The following is a 16,852-nucleotide window of genomic DNA, read 5'->3' on the forward strand; positions in this document are numbered from 1 at the left end:
AAAATGTATTTAACACTTCAATTAAAATACATACCCCTGTAACACAGTAACGTTTGGATTTTACACTTTGGTTTGCACACATTAAACAAATAAGATACTATGTGAGAGATATTAGTCATCTTTAGAGCAGCTGGTAGGTGGATTTGTAGTTTCATAATTCCCATAGAGTCATGAGAGTGGTATCAATCTTGTCATCTAACTCTTGGCAAAGTATTTCTCAAAATGTCAAAGTATTCTCTCAAGCACAAAACCCTTTTGAAACCATCAACTCAGAGTCAGACCAAAGCAATCTTTTTTTTTTTTTTTAAAGATTCCATTTATTAAAGTTATGAACAAAGAGACAAATAAGTTATAATATTTTTATTTGTTAGAATTCTATCAGTGTTTGAACATTAATATTTAGAGAGCTAGTACAATTTTCTACTTTCATGGCTAGCCTTTGACAAACCCATAGAAACAGCTGTCTGACTTCTCTCTCCAAGGATCGGAACATAATACTGAAGGGGAGGTGTCGATGTTGTCTCACAAGACAGTTAGCAATGAAAGTGTGCACCTTAAGGTTTTTTTTTCTGTTATGGTATATCATTACATATAAACTCTTTAAAAATATACTTCTGTCAAATACCTTGACAACTACTATGTACACTACAAAAATAAATTTTCATATAAATAAATTATATGGCATACATTTATCTTTGTAACTGAAAACAGCATACATCCACGCCAACCGAGACCAAAATGGCAGTCTGGAAGAACCACTGATTTTTTTTTCCTTTTAAAATCCTCTAAGAGCTATGATGAGACCTGTAGTGTAAAATGTTATATACTCTTTTTTCCTATTTAACATTAGTAAGCACTTTATACAGATCAAACTCCATTAATGTAAAAACATTAAACTGTAATAGTGTTTTTTTTCAATAGACATAAAAATCCCTGCATTTGTTATCCACTGGCATCACAACAATAATGAAAGAAAAAAACAACACATTTTATATTACAAAAATATAAATATCGCAATTGAACGTTGAAAACAAAAACAAACAAAAGACATTTAAAAAAATGAATAAAATAGTTGCCAGCTATGATTCTCTCCGCTACTGCCAATGTGACATTGGGAGAAAACAAAACAAAAACAAAAACAAAACAAAAAAACCAAACAGAACAACCTATTTCATGCAAGCAGCTGACGTAACATGGTGGACAGAGGGAGGAAAACTGCAAAGACTTCTGGGATGGAGGAAGACGTTAAGAGCTACACGTGTTCAACAGGAAGTGAGAGTGTAAAAGAGGAGGCAAAAAGAGTTGCGGAGGGGGTGAGTGATGGGGTGTAAGGTGTCTGGAACTGAGGAGGGTTTATAGTAGTTGGGGAAGGTTACAGGTATGCATGCTGACATAGACATGCAGATATAAACTGGCCATTGCTGAAAGAGAAAAGGGGCTGGCGGTGTGCACTCTGACCCCTGAGGCTCTGGGCTGCGCCATTTGGCAATTGAGGGGGGACGTCCAATTAGTATCATGGCGTTATGTTGTGGATTTTTATGAGCTGAGGTCAGTGGGGACAGCTGAGGCCAAATTGGGGCCAGTTGTCTTTACTGTCACTACAGGAGAGCTGAGACAGAGTAAGGATGGACACACACAAACATTTATACACACATATACACTGTGACACACATAGAGGACATTGTCAGGCCATATAGGGCTTAGCCGTTAGCAGGCTGCATGGGCTAGCTTATTGGTTGGACAGAAATAAAGAGCTACTTGAGGAGAGATATTCCTGTGAATGAAGTTTAAATGCAGTCAAGTGCCATGTTGAATCGGGTTGTACAGTATACGGTCTGAGCTTTAGCTTATCCACTCGACAAAGCCACTTAGGGTGCAGAGTTAGTGCCCCGTTTTGACCCTGTTCCAGAATCAGTAATGTGAACGTCCCTGTAATGACAGTGAGTATCTGAGGTGGGTTTACTGCTCGTGTTTCAGTTAACGAGACAGAACCTGTTTTGAGCCTGCTAAGGTTAAACAATACATAACCTCTTACAGTAAAATACAACCAGAGAGCAGCCTAACAGACAGTGATACAAAGCTGAGAGCAGAAACAGGTTCCAATGCAGAGGCGATAACTAAAAACAAAACGAAACAAAAAACCAGCTTTTAAAATTTCTTCATATCTGCTCATCTTAAATAGCACGCATAGCGTGTCAAGTTAAACAGTAATTGTTTCATAACTACCACAGGTTTGTGATAAAAAGTAATAGTTTAACATGCGTACCTTTGTACAATAATAAACACACACACATTTACACACACATACAAACACATATATACCAAAGCCCTGTTTGATAATTCTAACAATTTCCCTCATGTTTTCAATGAGTGTAAATGTTAGTCTGAGGATGTATCTGATGTATAAGCCAGAAGATAATGGGGCTGTTTCACATCATACAGCCCATACCTACACACACGCACACACATACACACACACACACACGCACACACACAAGCACACACACACACGCACACAAACACACGCACACACAGACAGATCACTTCTTTTGTTTAAAGAGACATTTGCATAGAGTTATAAATGTATATTATTTAAAAAATATTTTGAGCAGCAACAGTGAATGCTGACAGGTATTCTTGTTTAGATGAAGCTTCCTAATGGCACAGATCCACAGATGAGTGAACAGTAATCAGAGATCTATCTCCCTCTCTCTCCCTCTCTCTCTCTCTCACAGAGACACATACACACACACACTCACACACACCATATAAAATGGCAGCCCCAGTCTGTTAACATGAGGAGTTGTACAGCTCCTAAAATTATAGCTACTTTTTCATATTTACATATGTATACATCTTTTAAATATAGATAGAAATATCTAAGACAATAGTCCACTGGGTTACAGTAAGAATGAGCACCATGACGGAAACACTGGCGAGTGTCTCGCTGCTTAGGGCCGGTGACGAGCCAGGCTGGGCTATGTTGAGCTGGGTCAGGCCGGGTTAGCTGCTTAGTAATACAGAGGAGTCCATCTTTGGCCATTACACTTCTGTTCTCCACAACTGGAAACAAAAAGGAGATTGTATTGTCAGTACTTGATGGCATGATGGCACAGATTTTTCTCGAGTGTGTCAAACTTAATTGATGAGGATCTACTGCAGTACTTGAAAGCTCACCTCAGCTAGCCCGTCTGCCACTGTTGTTCTCAGCTGCCTCAAACTCCAAATCCTGGAGCTCCATGGCCTCCACCTTGGCTCCTCTGGTGCCTGTGTGGGTGTCCTGTGGCACATGTGGGTCCTGGAAGGCAGGCTCTGGCTCCTCCTGCCCCGATGGGCAGTAACTGTCCGTTGCAGTGTATCCTGGGTAAGAGGAAGCGGAGGGGTTCTGGTTGGACAAGGGGGGAGGGTGTACGGCGACAGTGACTGAGGCTGACGCTGTTACCGTGGTGATGGGTTGGCAATAAGGGGTAGGGTTGGGCTGGTGCGGGAGGTGGTGATTAGGCTGTGGGTTGTGGGAAGAGCGGGCTCTGTGGCCTGCTGAGTGTTCTCTATGGCCATGTGAGCCATAATGGCCCCCAGCCTCAGTAGCAGTTTCAAAAGCGTCCATGCGCGGGCGGGCTGGGGGCGGGGCCTGCCAGTGCAGCTGGCTCTTGGGGTCCCTGCTGCTGTTGCGCTGAGTAGCCCCAGGCTGGGGCCCAGAATCACAACCCTGAGAGGTGACCGACTGTAGAGCAAAACAGTAAAAGGTTTATTTATATAATATAAGAAACAAGAGAAAAGCTACAATTAGAGAATCATGCATCCAACACAAGCCGGATATTTTCTTACCGAGGACACAGTGTAGGCTGGAGGGCCAGGCTGTCTGGCTGAACGCCTATGCCCTGATCCTGCTCTCCTTTCCTCCTCTGTCCTGACTGCTCTGCCTCTGCTGGTCTGGAGGTGGTACTGCTGCTCCTCTGCTCTAGCTGGTCCCCTGTGTGAGGGCAGGTTGTAGTTCTGCAGCTCCTGACTGATACCAGACACTGTGGCGTTGGAGCTGTACTCTGAGTCTGACGAGTCGGAAGCTGCACCAGAGGTGGTGGTGTTGGCGGCGGTGGTATGGTGAGGACGGACTGAGAAGTGGACCACGTGAGGTGGGGCCTCTGGGGATGGGGTGGGTAACCGGCTACGACCATCGACCGGAGACACCTGAGAGGTTAGAAGAGAAGGTGAGGAGGCAGCAGTAAGTGATTTGTATTTCTCTACTCGAAAGAAAATTGAGGAAGGCCTTGTACCAGCTAAAGAGAGACATATTGCATCAGAGGCAGTTGTTTTTGTATTGTATATGTGAGATCTTACCTCTGGATAGGGCCCGAAGTATGACAGTAATACTGGTAGAAGGACCAATCCATTCAGTACTCCAAGAACTGTTAGGATGGCCAACACTGCGAAGAAATACCTGCAACACACGATATACACAAAAAAACAGTTCAACATACATAAACTTAAATATCAGGGATAAATGTAAACAAAACACATAACACATAACACAAAGTGACACACACTGCATGCACAACTTTTTTTTTTCCTTCCACTGTGATACAACATCAAAACATTTACAAAAAATATCAGATATCGCAAACGTGGCTAGTTGAAAATGGAGAAATTTCTTGACGGGAACAAAAAACCCCCACAAAGATCAACACAGACAGACAAGAAGAGAAACAGGGCAGATGAAGAAGCAAAGAAAATACCTGTGTTAACCACAGAGATTTAGACGTGGGGAGACATGTGCAAGATCAACCATTACACATGCCCGAAATAATACTTCCATAAATACACACGGCCACTCCCCACACACACACTTTCACACACACATATATATGTACACCCCCCACAGACAGGCAGGCATGCACTGTGGTTTTTATGAGCAAAACAGAAATGTACCTTATGTGTTTCTAAGTCCTGCTAAAGAGGGTTAATCTTAAAGAAGCCGCAGAGAGAAAAGAAAGGGGAAGCATAATTAGCCAGAGCTGGTTAATTCAAAGGCACGGGAGTAAAGAAAAAAAAAAAATAAGAGGGGGTGGGGGGTTATTGGGGGCGAGGGTACTCTCTCTTGGGTGTGTGGTGTATAAGCAAACATGGAGAAAACAAAGCGGTGAGGAATGTGAAGGGAGGGGGGGTAAGGGGTAAGGGAGGGTAAAAAAGGGGGGAGGAGAGGAGAGGCGGGTGAGGGGGGTGTTGGGGGGGGAGGGTGGGGGGTGCACAAGAGGACAGGGGCCTCTCTCTCCTCTCCGGCTCTAAAAAAGAGAGAGGGAGAAGCAAACAAATGAAGTGAAGGGTATAGAATTTAAACAATTTAGTCTAGGAAGAAGAGAAGGGGACCCTCAGAGCGCCACCCCTCCCTGGCCTCTCTCCCTCTCTTTTATTTCTTCCTCTCTCTTCTCTGCCTCGCTTTTCTCTCCCTTCTTTCCAGCTAAGCCCCTGTGAAATTCCCGGCCACTCCACAATCCCCTCCGTCTAATTAAATCTCCAATGTATCAGGTAAGACCCCCCAATCTCCACTCTAAACCCCCCTCCCATCTCTCTCTCTCTCTCTATCCCTCACCAATCCAGCTCCCTCCATTAGGGAAGACTTTCCTCCTCACTTGGTTCTCCAGTGGAAGCTCTCAGGTTATCAGGGGACACACTGATGAACTATGAACTCCTTTGCCTGACTCTTGACTAACCTGTTTGTATGTGCTTGGGGGTGCGTGCAAGGGTGGGCTAACTGAGATGCAGATGCTGTTGATGCCGGTTGGAATTCTGTGCAGATGGGCATCAGACTAAATGCACATTTATAACTAATCCCTGTGTATGATTGTTTATATCTATTTTATTATAAAGCTTTAGTTATTCAGGAAATCTCAAGTCTCTTGTGTGCAGGAAGGCAGGTTGGTCCTTGTCTAATCAGCATGGGTGGCCTTACCTACATAACATTAGCACACTGCGTCTGTGTATCAAGATGGAAAGTGACTAAATATGCATGTATATGTGAGTTTGGGAGTTTTCGTAAACACACTTCTGCTGCTCAACACTAAAATAGACCATGTGAGTTCTATTTCAAAACATTAAATTCACATTTCAGAAAAAAAAATTACTGAACACATCATTATATAAAGTTGTTAAGATCCAGCCTGTAGCATTTTATATCCCTCTTGATTTATATTGCCTCCCATTTCTCACATGCAGTTTCATACATCAGGCCTCATTAAAATCTCTTATTTTCCCTCTTGAATTTACTCTCAGAAAATGACACAGAGGTTGACACAGCAACAGAGTCAAAAAACCAGAGCCTGCAGAGAGAGGTACCAGAGGTAACTTGGCAGTACTATGCCAGCGTTACTTAGGTTAGATGTATTGACAATCACAAGATGAATCAATTCCATGAAAAAAACACCCTCTGAATCAAGTTCATGAATGTAGTAAATTATTCTCTGTTACTTGGCTTTCATTATGCCTGATTGCGTCCCAAACATGATGGATGGATTTGAGAAGATTTTAATGAAAGGAAAGGGGTTATTATTTAGTAAGGTCGGATTTCACAGCTTGGATTTATTTCCAGCATCATCTCACTGCAACTTGCAAACCAAATCCATGGCCGAGAGTATAATGGCACTTGTACTGAAAGTCTGTATTTACTGATGTTTGAAAGTATACTGGAGGTAAATGGGCACTGTAAGCGTGTACAAATGATTTGACCTTTGACTCGCTCTCCCCACAGACACATATCATAGATATACAATATTTAAAGCCCATCCATGCATCTTTCATCTACCTTCATCTTAATCTTAACAACTGTTTCTGTTAGTGTAACTGAAATAATAGTGTCATCACTACGGTTAACATTTCCATACACACCAAGAGAGGTAAACGCTATGTCACCTTCGGACACATACACACACATATACGAACACACACGTACACATGCATGTGTGCAGCCCACATACCAGGCTGAGTGCCCTGTCGGGCTGTTTAGAGTGAAAACATTCACAGGGCTGACGGGGAAAGTCAGGGAAACATTTCTTTCAGTGCAAGCAGAAAAATACGAGCTGGGCCTGTTGTTATTGCACCGTCTTGGGGCGCTGCTTTGTTTGCTCAGACAACAGCAGAACCTTTAAATGGAGGCCCGGGACTGAGCCAGAAACCAGAGCACACCACTGGAGGTGAGGAGAGAAGGTCTATAGGCCTCACTGGCAGGCACGCCATTATTGACCCCCATGGTTACAAGGTCAGGGAGCAGGTTGGTGTGTGTGTATATTACAGGGGCTATGTGTGACTCTGTGGTTGTGTGTGTATGAGTGCATGCCTGTGCACATGACAGAGTTTGTGTGTTTGCAGATCACATGGATTTCAGTGCTCCCTTTCCTTAAAGGAGCAGGTCAACCAAATTATATGGCTACCTCATCTAGCAGCTACTAAGATTGTGGTCATATGTAGCCACATAAGACCATAAGAGACTTTGAATTATTCACTGAGCTCACTGGAAACTTCTCATAATACTCCATGCTTGAGAATGGACAGAATCATTAATTCTCCTCCCTTTTACGGCAGTCGGTCGCTACCTTTCTGACTGATGCTTACAAGAGTGCACACACACAAAAGGAACCACAGACGCAGAGCCCCCACAGTGTGTCAGTTTTAATTTCCACTTCTCCCATCTTTCCACAACTGCCCTCTTGCCCCCCACCCCATTACTCCTTCCCATGCTTATAAATGTCTAGCGAGGGCAGTTAAACTAGCTGAAAGAGATTGCAAAAGTCAGAGGACTTTCCTGCTTTCTTTCTAACTCTCTTTCACTTTGCTTCCTTCTGCTTCTCTGTCTACATCCCCAGCCCTCTTCCTCCTCCTTCTCCTGACCTTCAACTCTCCATCCTTCCCCTAGTTTCTCCTAAAATGTCAAGCATGAGAGACACTAAAGGGGAGAAGAGGAAGATGAAAGAAAAGACACAAGGGGAGGGGAGGGGAGGGTGTAGAAAGATAAAGGCCTTGTTTATGAAGTTTCATGGAGAGGAAGCCCCGAAAAATTGACAAAAAAAAAGAAACAGGCATGTCACTGGTAGCTGGAAAAGGGGTGAGGGTTACAAAGAGGGAGTTCGAAAGGGAGATACGGGTGGAGGACAAGAAAGAGATTGAGGGAGGGAATGGAGGAAGAGAGCGGCCTTCATGCATGATTGGTGTCTCAGGTAGATTCCTGTGTGACATACAGGTTGAGGCATGGTCTCAATGGTCTACTGACGCCACATAGACGCCATACGATAACCTTTGTATGAGCAATCGTTTGAAGTTATATATTACGTGTATGAGAGTATGAACCTTTTTCCTGCTAAGCATTTTCTTATAAGGTTCAATTTTGTACTCACCTGACGATAAAGTCGAACTCAGAGCCTGCGAGCATTAGGACACCTAACAAGGTGGAAAAGGCTCCGTCAAGCACTGGCGCAAACATGTGCTCCAGTGCCAGCACTGCCCGCTTGTGACGATCCCCTATGGCTGTCAGGAACGCCTACAACACACACACACAAACACACACTTTATGTCTCATTCTCGAGGGGCTCCCTGATTCCAAAACCATCTAAACTTAAATTCCGGCAGCTGAAAAACTGTGCCAACAATTAATATCATTGTATTTAAGATCAGACAGTGAGAGTCTCACACTGACCGTGATTATTTTATTTATTTTATTTGTATCAGTATATGTATGCCTACCAGGGCCACATGGACGGTGAACTCCACTCCAATGCCCACAGAGGCGATGAGAATGACCACAGGGACGGCACTCAGTTTGATTCCCATCAGTCCCATGAAGCCGAACAGCTCCACAGTCATGAGAGACAGCACCAACACCTTAAGAGAGGGGGGGAGCTTCTGTTAGCATGCAAGTTGGTTAATAAATCAACATAAAAAGTATTGTTTGTACATACAGAAAATCCATTAACTACAGAACAGAAGAGAAATACTGTAGTTAATGTGCAGGGTGCATTAGGTATCTGTAATATACAAATTTCAAACAGTCAATTGTCTCACAGTTTTGGTTTGTACCATTTTTAATGATCCATATAAAGACGAGTAGAGCTGTTTGAACCAATTCCAAAGGAACAGATCTGTTTAAACTCATTTTTACAAATGTTTTATGTTCCCAAGCATTAAAAAGTTGTTCTTTACACTTCATCTGCACACTGACTAATGTTATAATGCACATTTCTCTGATTGGATTATATGACAGAGCTGAAAAACACATGCAAGCATTGTGGGCCAAATGACCATAAATGGAAACAATCTTCTATAAACAATATAGGATGATAAATAAATTATTATTCACTGTATCTACTGTGTAAATGTACAGTGACCTGTATTTGTATTTGGCAGATAGTGAAAATGTATATCATCCTCAAGTATATTGCCACTGTCTTACAGATGTATTAAGTAGTAACCATACATGTGGGAGAAATATGTGTGCGTAGAAGCTCTTGAGCAGAGTGGGACAGGAGCTGGGAGTAAATGCCATTATCAGCTGACAGGTGTCAGGTTACATGGGGCCCAAAGCCTTTGAAGAGGGCTGAGGTGGGCAGGGCAGGGAGCCCTGTGTATGTGTGTGGGTGCATATAAGTACAAGTGAGCGAGCACAGAGTATGTACATGTATGTCAACAAGCATTTGTGTGTGCTGTATATGTGCATCTCTGGCTATGTTCTCACTGTATGGTTAAGTGCATCTTGGGTGATCTGATCACATGAAATAATTTTCGGTCCTGATCACTCAAGCAACATTCAGAGTTGGTCAAGAAAACTTTCAATTTTGGCCTTTCAACAAAAAAAACACCAATATTGCCTTTGATGTGCTGTGACCTGGATGACTGAGAATCTAATGTTTGATTAAAATCTTTAATTGTTTTTTTTTAAGTAGTCTTTCTTTTCCCTCAAATAAAAATAAATGTCAATTGACAAGTGAAATCAACTCATGAGGGATGCAGGTTTGAGCAACTCTGATGCCAAGTGTGAACAGAAATCTGGATATGGATCAAGACACAATCTGCAAGACACAAAGTTTAAACAGGTTTGTCTATGTGGTTAAGATGAATTTCAGGGCAAATAGCTGAGAGGGTTTGAAAGGGCTTGAGGTTGTGAGTTTGACATCACAGGGCTGGTCTGGTCCAGACAGAGCAAATGGTTAAATTTGACGCCTCTCCATAACTTGTCTTTTGATCTTACTAGTAAAGCCTGAAGGATGAACATGAGGTCCCCTCCTCCCCTGTTTAAGGGCTCGGGTGGCCTGGCCACTGCCCGTAATAAAATACAACCCACCAGAGAGAAAAACCAGAGCACTGTGTGTATGTGTTTCTGTGTGAATTATGTACCTGCGTGTTTACACATTCATGCTGTATGTGTGCAAGTATATACATGTCTGTATGTGTGCGGACAAGTGTATATGTGTGTGTGCGTGTTTGCGTGTATCCTTGGAAACTCCTCTTGAGAAAGGAGGGAAAGGGGGAGAGGAGTTTGGTGGATGGAAATAAAATCAAACTTTTTATAGGTTTAGAGTGGGAGCAAGTTGCCCGAGCAACTTTGTGTCCTCTCCCCATTTATTTCAACATTGGTGTCTGGGAGTGTTGGACTAGACTAAACAGACTGGCCCTAACAAAACAGCACAAGATAAACAGTAGTGACTGGGGCTACAATAACACACAGCAGCCCCTTCTCCTTTCTGATGCTCCTCTCTGAGATGCCTTCTGGACCACACAGAAAAACCAAAAAAAAAAAAAAAAAAACAACAAAAGGAGGAAAGCACGAAAAGGGAATATTTAATAACTGAAAGTTGGGATCTCTGCCTTAGTAAAACAGCAAATTGTTATCAGTAGGTAGGTAAGTAGGTAATAACGAGTGAGCAGGTACATGTGTACATGTTTATCTTTTTCTACAATCATCTGACACAACATGCTTTGTAGTTTATGGATATATCTCTGTTATTTTGGCCATTATCAACCATGTATGTATATGTATATATTTTCTCCAACACTCACAATGATGCCGGCGGTCCACGGGTTGAGCAAGAAGAGGGCACAGACCAGAAAGGTGCAGGCCAGCACGACACTGATGGACAGCAAGAGCCAGTGGCGCAGACTAACATACTGCTCCCAGAAGAGGAAAGGGTAGCCGTTGGGGTAAGAGGGCAGGCCTTGCCGGCTGTAATTGCTGCAGATGGCCCGCACGCTCTCGATGGCCTCCACAAACTGTGGTGTCTCCCGGAGCCCGTTGAGGTAGAAGGGGAACTGTGCGTATTCGATGGGCTCAGCAGCCGGGACTGAATGGAGAAACAAAGAAAGGATGGTCAATTTATTGGAAGTAAAAACGATCACCACATTATTTTATTCTATTTTACAGCTATAGATAATGATTTCGCACTAAAGCTTTGTCTGGGATTGTAAAATTTCAATTCATCATTGAGGAACATTAAGGAAGTAATCAGATAAATCAGTGGCAACGATGACATCTGCACATGATATTTGTCTGTTCTGATTAACTAGCATTAGGTTCTGATCATTTAGCCTATCTGCAGAAATCATTTTGGACTATTCTGCCAAACCACCAATATCAAGGCTTTCCCTCCCTAATCCAACCTTGTTCCAAGAGCAGCTACATCTGTGGGCGAGTGTGTGTGTGTGTGTGTGTGTGTGTGTGTGTGTGTGTGTGTGTGTGTGTGGGCGGAGCAGTGTGAAACAGAGCTCCATTGACTCAAACCCAGCCAGTCTGTGGCCCAGCCTGGCTAATGAGGGCCTATCAGTTCCAGACACAGCAGAGTGTCAGAGCTAACGTTGATTCGCGGTAATTACAATGTCAGAATCACCACCATTACCACACCCTAAACTTAGCAGCATCACATAAAGCATAATATAGATGCATAAACACGCATACCTGCCTGTCACTCTGCTATGAAGTCATATTTGTTGCTGACAAAACAGCGTATTCATTCAGATTTGTGCTTGCAGTGTAATTACTAACACATTGCTGCACATGGGAGATCGAAAGATTTACTCTGCAACTCCACTTTCACCAATTTATTCTTTTATTTGATGCATCTATCTATCTATTTTCGTTAGAATATATACTTTTTGACTCGCTGGTGTTGGTGTGAATGTGTATATTTCACAGTGCCTGCAGGGTCAGACAGGAGCACTTGCTAACATGGTTTGGCCCATTATAATCTCAACTATAAATTTCCATTAGGACACTAGTTGGCTTTCGGCCAACACAGATCTGCTCCGGGGGGCTCCCGCACAGCCAAGCACTTCACGCTGCTTATCCAATCATATTCTCCCCTGTAAAGGACTTCCTGCTTGTTATCCAATTGTGCTACCCACCCAAACCCAGTCTTTCCTTGTTATCCAATCATTTTCCTCCCCCGTGGAGCACTTCCTGACTTGTACCAAATCACAGGCTGGAATCAAACAACAACATGACTGTACTTTTTTATGTGAGTTACAGTCCGTGTGTGTGGTAGGGAAATGAGAACAGGGTGTGTGTAGTGTTTGGGGTCACTGAGTTTTAATAATGTGTGTGTGTGTGTGCATGTGTGCATGTGTGTATGTGCGTGTGTGTGTGTAATGCTAGGGCCCCATGGTAGCCAGGATTATAGCATTCACCACAGGCACCATTAGAAGAACCACAGTGAGCCATGTCTTGGTTCTCGGCCCTGCAACCTGAGCTCACACATACACAAATGCACACACACCACAGTGGTACAGTAAAGTCTACTACCTCACTTAAAGCTAAGAGGCAGACAAGGAGCAATAACTCAAACCACAAGAGGTAAACACTGCTCACATGTAGCAGCTGCCTTATGGAACCTAAGAAAAGTCACAGACGAGACCAATGAGCCCCACAAAAGTTTCAGTGTGAAGTTAGTAAATGCAATTTGTTCAACTGCACCATGTATGGACTTCACCGTTTCCAAATGACCAAAATGCTTCATTTATTGGAGCTAAAAACAATTTTTTGGAAATTTCCTATTTCTACCATATTTTGTGAATTTATGGCATTCTGACTTACTGCTAAGGGATGTCTCGGGCATGGAATCGGTACGGTCGTGGAGCCACTCAGGAGGGTGTGGGCGAATGTTGGCCTGTGAAGCAGCATACGCCACAGGATCATTGCTGACCCAGGCGGTTAGGTAGATGTAGAAAGCCCCAGGGTTGATGATCCCATCTGCATCTACAAGCCTCTGACGAGTCAGCTACAAAACCCAGAAAAGAGATGAATTAGTGATGGTACTATAATTGCTAAAGCACACATTGAAGTTCTGTTCTTTTGCATTTTCCTAAAACCTTTCAGACAAACACTTAATTAACTGTGTACATTTTAAAAGGGCAAACTGGGTCCTGAACATTCATTATTGGCTAATTTAGGTTGTGAAGTTTGTGAAGAGCAATTAAAGGACCACTGTGTAGGATTTAGTGGCATCTAGTGGTGAGGTTGAAGATTGCAACCAACTGAATACCTCCCTTCCCCTCCCCTTCCAAGTGTGTAGGAGAACCTATAGTGGCTGCAAAACCCGCGAAAAACGCGAAAGACCCTCTCTGGAGCCAGTGTTTAGTTTGTCCATTCTGGGCTACTGTAGAAACATGGCCGTGCAACACGGCGGGCTCCGTGGAAGAGGACCCGCTCCCTATGTAGATATAAAGGGCTCATTCTAAGGTAATGAAAACACAGCAATTCTTACTTTCAGGTGATTATACACTAATGAAAACGTGAATATTATACTCAATTTCTGCCAAGTCCGTTCCGCTAGATGCTACTAAATTCTACACACTGCACCTTTAACAACTGGAAAAAGTGCAGTTGAGGTCAAAAGATTAGGTGGAGCTTGCATAGGAAATCATATTGCGGACATTTAGTATACATTGGACACGAAAAGTTATTGTGGCAATAAGACACGTTGAACCAAAACATTCTACAGGTGAGCTAACCACAGAAATGCTTATTTATACACATGCATGAGTGCAAGAGAACGGAGCAGCTTTCAAAATAAGAGTCAAATATTAGTCCCTCTCTCTTTCCAACCAAAGAAAAATCAACAAGTCAAACACTGGTCTCCTTTCTGAAAATTCCCGTACTTCTCATCACAGCTTCCCAGAATTATCATGCCACATTAAAACATGGAAAATGTTGAATCAGCTTCTCCCTTTACATACAGTAGATATTGGCTGGCCAACCTCAGGTCCTGACCACTCTGAATACATTTTTGAAGGAAGCCATGCTGCACTCTTCTTTGCAGAAGCAACTGCTGCTGATGAATTTGCCACTAAGTCATCTTCAAATGAACCAATATATTGATATTTGTTATATGAGGCAAGTTATCATCTAGCATTTTGGTTACCATGATTAATGCTTAAAGGCTGCATTATAATTTTCTGAACTTGGCTGGCTGTTTCCAAATTTCAGAGAGACACAAAAAAATGGTAACATCTACATTACAGTATTTCTCCCTCAGACCATATTACCCCCAAATCTACCAAAGCACAACCAGTCATGCCCAAAATATCATAACATTACTAATACCAAAAAATCAGGATTACTGTTAATCTGTCACTATTGTCTTTTTTAAGGGGTCAGTATGCTTTAAACCAAGAGCTTGCTATATCATTGAAGAACATCTTAAACTCCCACACTTGTCTGATGTCAAAAATAGGGGGTCTGCATCCGTCAATTGTTGTAACTTTCTGAAACCACCAATCCGACACTCACTTCTAACAGCAATTGACCAGGTGTACAGAGGTGAGAAAGTAGGTACAGTTTTTGGAGAGAGATTGGAGCAGCAGTGGGATGCAACCAGGATGCCCCACCTCAGATTGTGCATGGCCATTGGGAAAAGGTATAAATACTTCAGACATAGACGAAACGTTGTAGCAACAAGTTCACCTCAAGAATATTTAACTCTTTAGTCTTGGAAACCAGAGCTGGGTGTTACACTGACTATTCTAATGTTTCTGTGTAGCCTGTGGCTAAACTCCTTGACATCCACCCACTATGAATAAGAGCAAACCCATGCTGGGTGTTTCTGTCTGATTTCAGATTGTTTCCAAGCTCTGTGACGGCTGTGATCAGTAGTTAGGTAGACAGGAACGGCTGTCTTGCTTAGTGCTGTTACTGTCGCCCTCCCATGTGGAGGCAGAGGATTGTAGCCTCGCATTGCTACCTCCTGAGAGGTAAAACCTTTAACTGCACACCGCTCTGCCACTCTCCCTTCAAGGAGCCATAAATCCCTCCTTCACGAAGGCAGGAGAAGTTTTGGGGGGTGAAGCTGGACTCATGGGGTTAGCTAGATGGAGAAAGGGAGTAAGGGTTTTTTGTGATTGGGGGGTGGGGAGAGAAAAATTGCTTGAGTTAGCGTAACAATAAAAAAATTGGCTGGAGTCCCTGAGCGCGTCTGTGTGCAGTTAACCTGGTTGTTAACACTGAAGGAAATGCCACCCAGCAAATGGAGTAGAGCTATAAAAATAACACAACATCTGTACAAATGTTGCTCACACTTGCTTCTCCTGACCCCTACGGGTACCCGGAATGCCCGGCGCCATAGACCAACCCGGCACCGAGAAGAAAAGAGCTCTTGATAGCATAAGCATGGCCCTCCTTAGCACTCAAACTTTCCATCTCCTCCTTCTCTCCATCCTACCTCCTTCTGTCTTCACCCTCCAAAGCTTTATCTTTCTATTGCCTTATTTTCAAACCACACTCACACACACCCACCCATGCATACACACATACACAGACAACCAGCTTCCATATGACTCCCAGGCAAGGCCATAAGGAATGAATGGTCACCCAGCACAGAGAGAAATGTTAGCAGCGACAGATCAAAGGCAGAACACCTCTGCACACATACATGGTGTGGCATATCAAAATAAAACATCTAGCTTTGCAATTTGACAGGGTTGGAAAAGATCTGGTCCTCATTTTGAGGCACAAAAAAAAAATCAGCTACCGCTGTAAGTGCACGCACAACAGGCAAAAGCAGAACACACACTCAAAACATACAAATGCACACAGAGCTGCCTCAAAGAAACCACGTGTTTCAGCTCCCCTCGTTGAAAGAAGACACAGCAGTGGAGCACAGAGGGAGGGAAAGGGAGGGAGGAAGAGACAGAGAGAGAGAGAGAGCAAGAGTGGTATTGCAAGCAGGAGTTAGTGAGGGAGAGAGAGGAAAAGGGGGCAAGGGAGAGAGCCGGATTCCAGAGGATCTGGATTGAATTTAACAGCGGGATAGGCAACAACTGTATGTCTTCAAGCTGTCACGGGAAACCCAGGCAGCTCTGCTGGCGGCCCCCACGCCTCACGGCAAATACACTTCCCTCACAGGCACAGGAAGTGATGTCACGGGGCCGCACACCAGGCCTGCCTCTGCTTCCTGCAGGCTAGTGGAAGGGATAGGAAGAGTAGTATGCTGCAGCAGTGGAGCTCACTGAAATAAAACAACCAACTAAGAGTAGAGGGGGAGACAGACTTTATGCGCATCTGCAGACATGCACGACTTGAAACACACAAAAATGATTATATAAATAAACAAGACACAGTGGAGCAATATGTCAAACTTAATTATCTTTGAGGAAAATGATCTTAGTGTTGAAAAGGACATGGCTTGTTTTGTGTTTGGGGTTTGAAGAAATCCTGGCCAAGAATTTTGTTTTTATATTTCTCCAGTCCCTTATCTTCTGTTTTCACTGTTTCCTGCCAAAGAATGCAGCCATGCATCCATGTATGTTGTTTTTTGGAGGTGGTACCATACTAAAAACAGCATGCAATGCCCTGTTAAAGCTGAGCAAGTTTCCTCAGCTCCATGAA

At 43.3% G+C, this 16,852-nt stretch overlaps 1 protein-coding gene across 2 annotated transcripts in view; it reads right to left on the reverse strand.

The window, feature by feature from the left end:
• Positions 1-362: 362 nt before the first annotated feature.
• The window catches only part of ptch1 (patched 1), a 57,341-nt gene continuing 40,851 nt past the window's right edge, over positions 363-16,852 (reverse strand). For both annotated transcript variants that reach the window (XM_044374469.1, XM_044374464.1), the window contains exons 17-24: positions 13,064-13,247; positions 11,038-11,318; positions 8,728-8,865; positions 8,382-8,524; positions 4,339-4,438; positions 3,829-4,188; positions 3,178-3,724; positions 363-3,063 (exon numbers count right to left, since the gene is read on the reverse strand). In XM_044374469.1, the coding sequence (XP_044230404.1) occupies positions 3,179-3,724; positions 3,829-4,188; positions 4,339-4,438; positions 8,382-8,524; positions 8,728-8,865; positions 11,038-11,318; positions 13,064-13,247 (1,752 nt within the window). In that variant the 3' untranslated portion in view covers positions 363-3,063; position 3,178. The remainder of the gene's footprint in view (positions 3,064-3,177; positions 3,725-3,828; positions 4,189-4,338; positions 4,439-8,381; positions 8,525-8,727; positions 8,866-11,037; positions 11,319-13,063; positions 13,248-16,852) is intronic.

This window comes from Thunnus albacares, chromosome 2 (genome assembly GCF_914725855.1).
Source record: "Thunnus albacares chromosome 2, fThuAlb1.1, whole genome shotgun sequence".
Lineage (NCBI taxonomy): Eukaryota > Metazoa > Chordata > Actinopteri > Scombriformes > Scombridae > Thunnus > Thunnus albacares.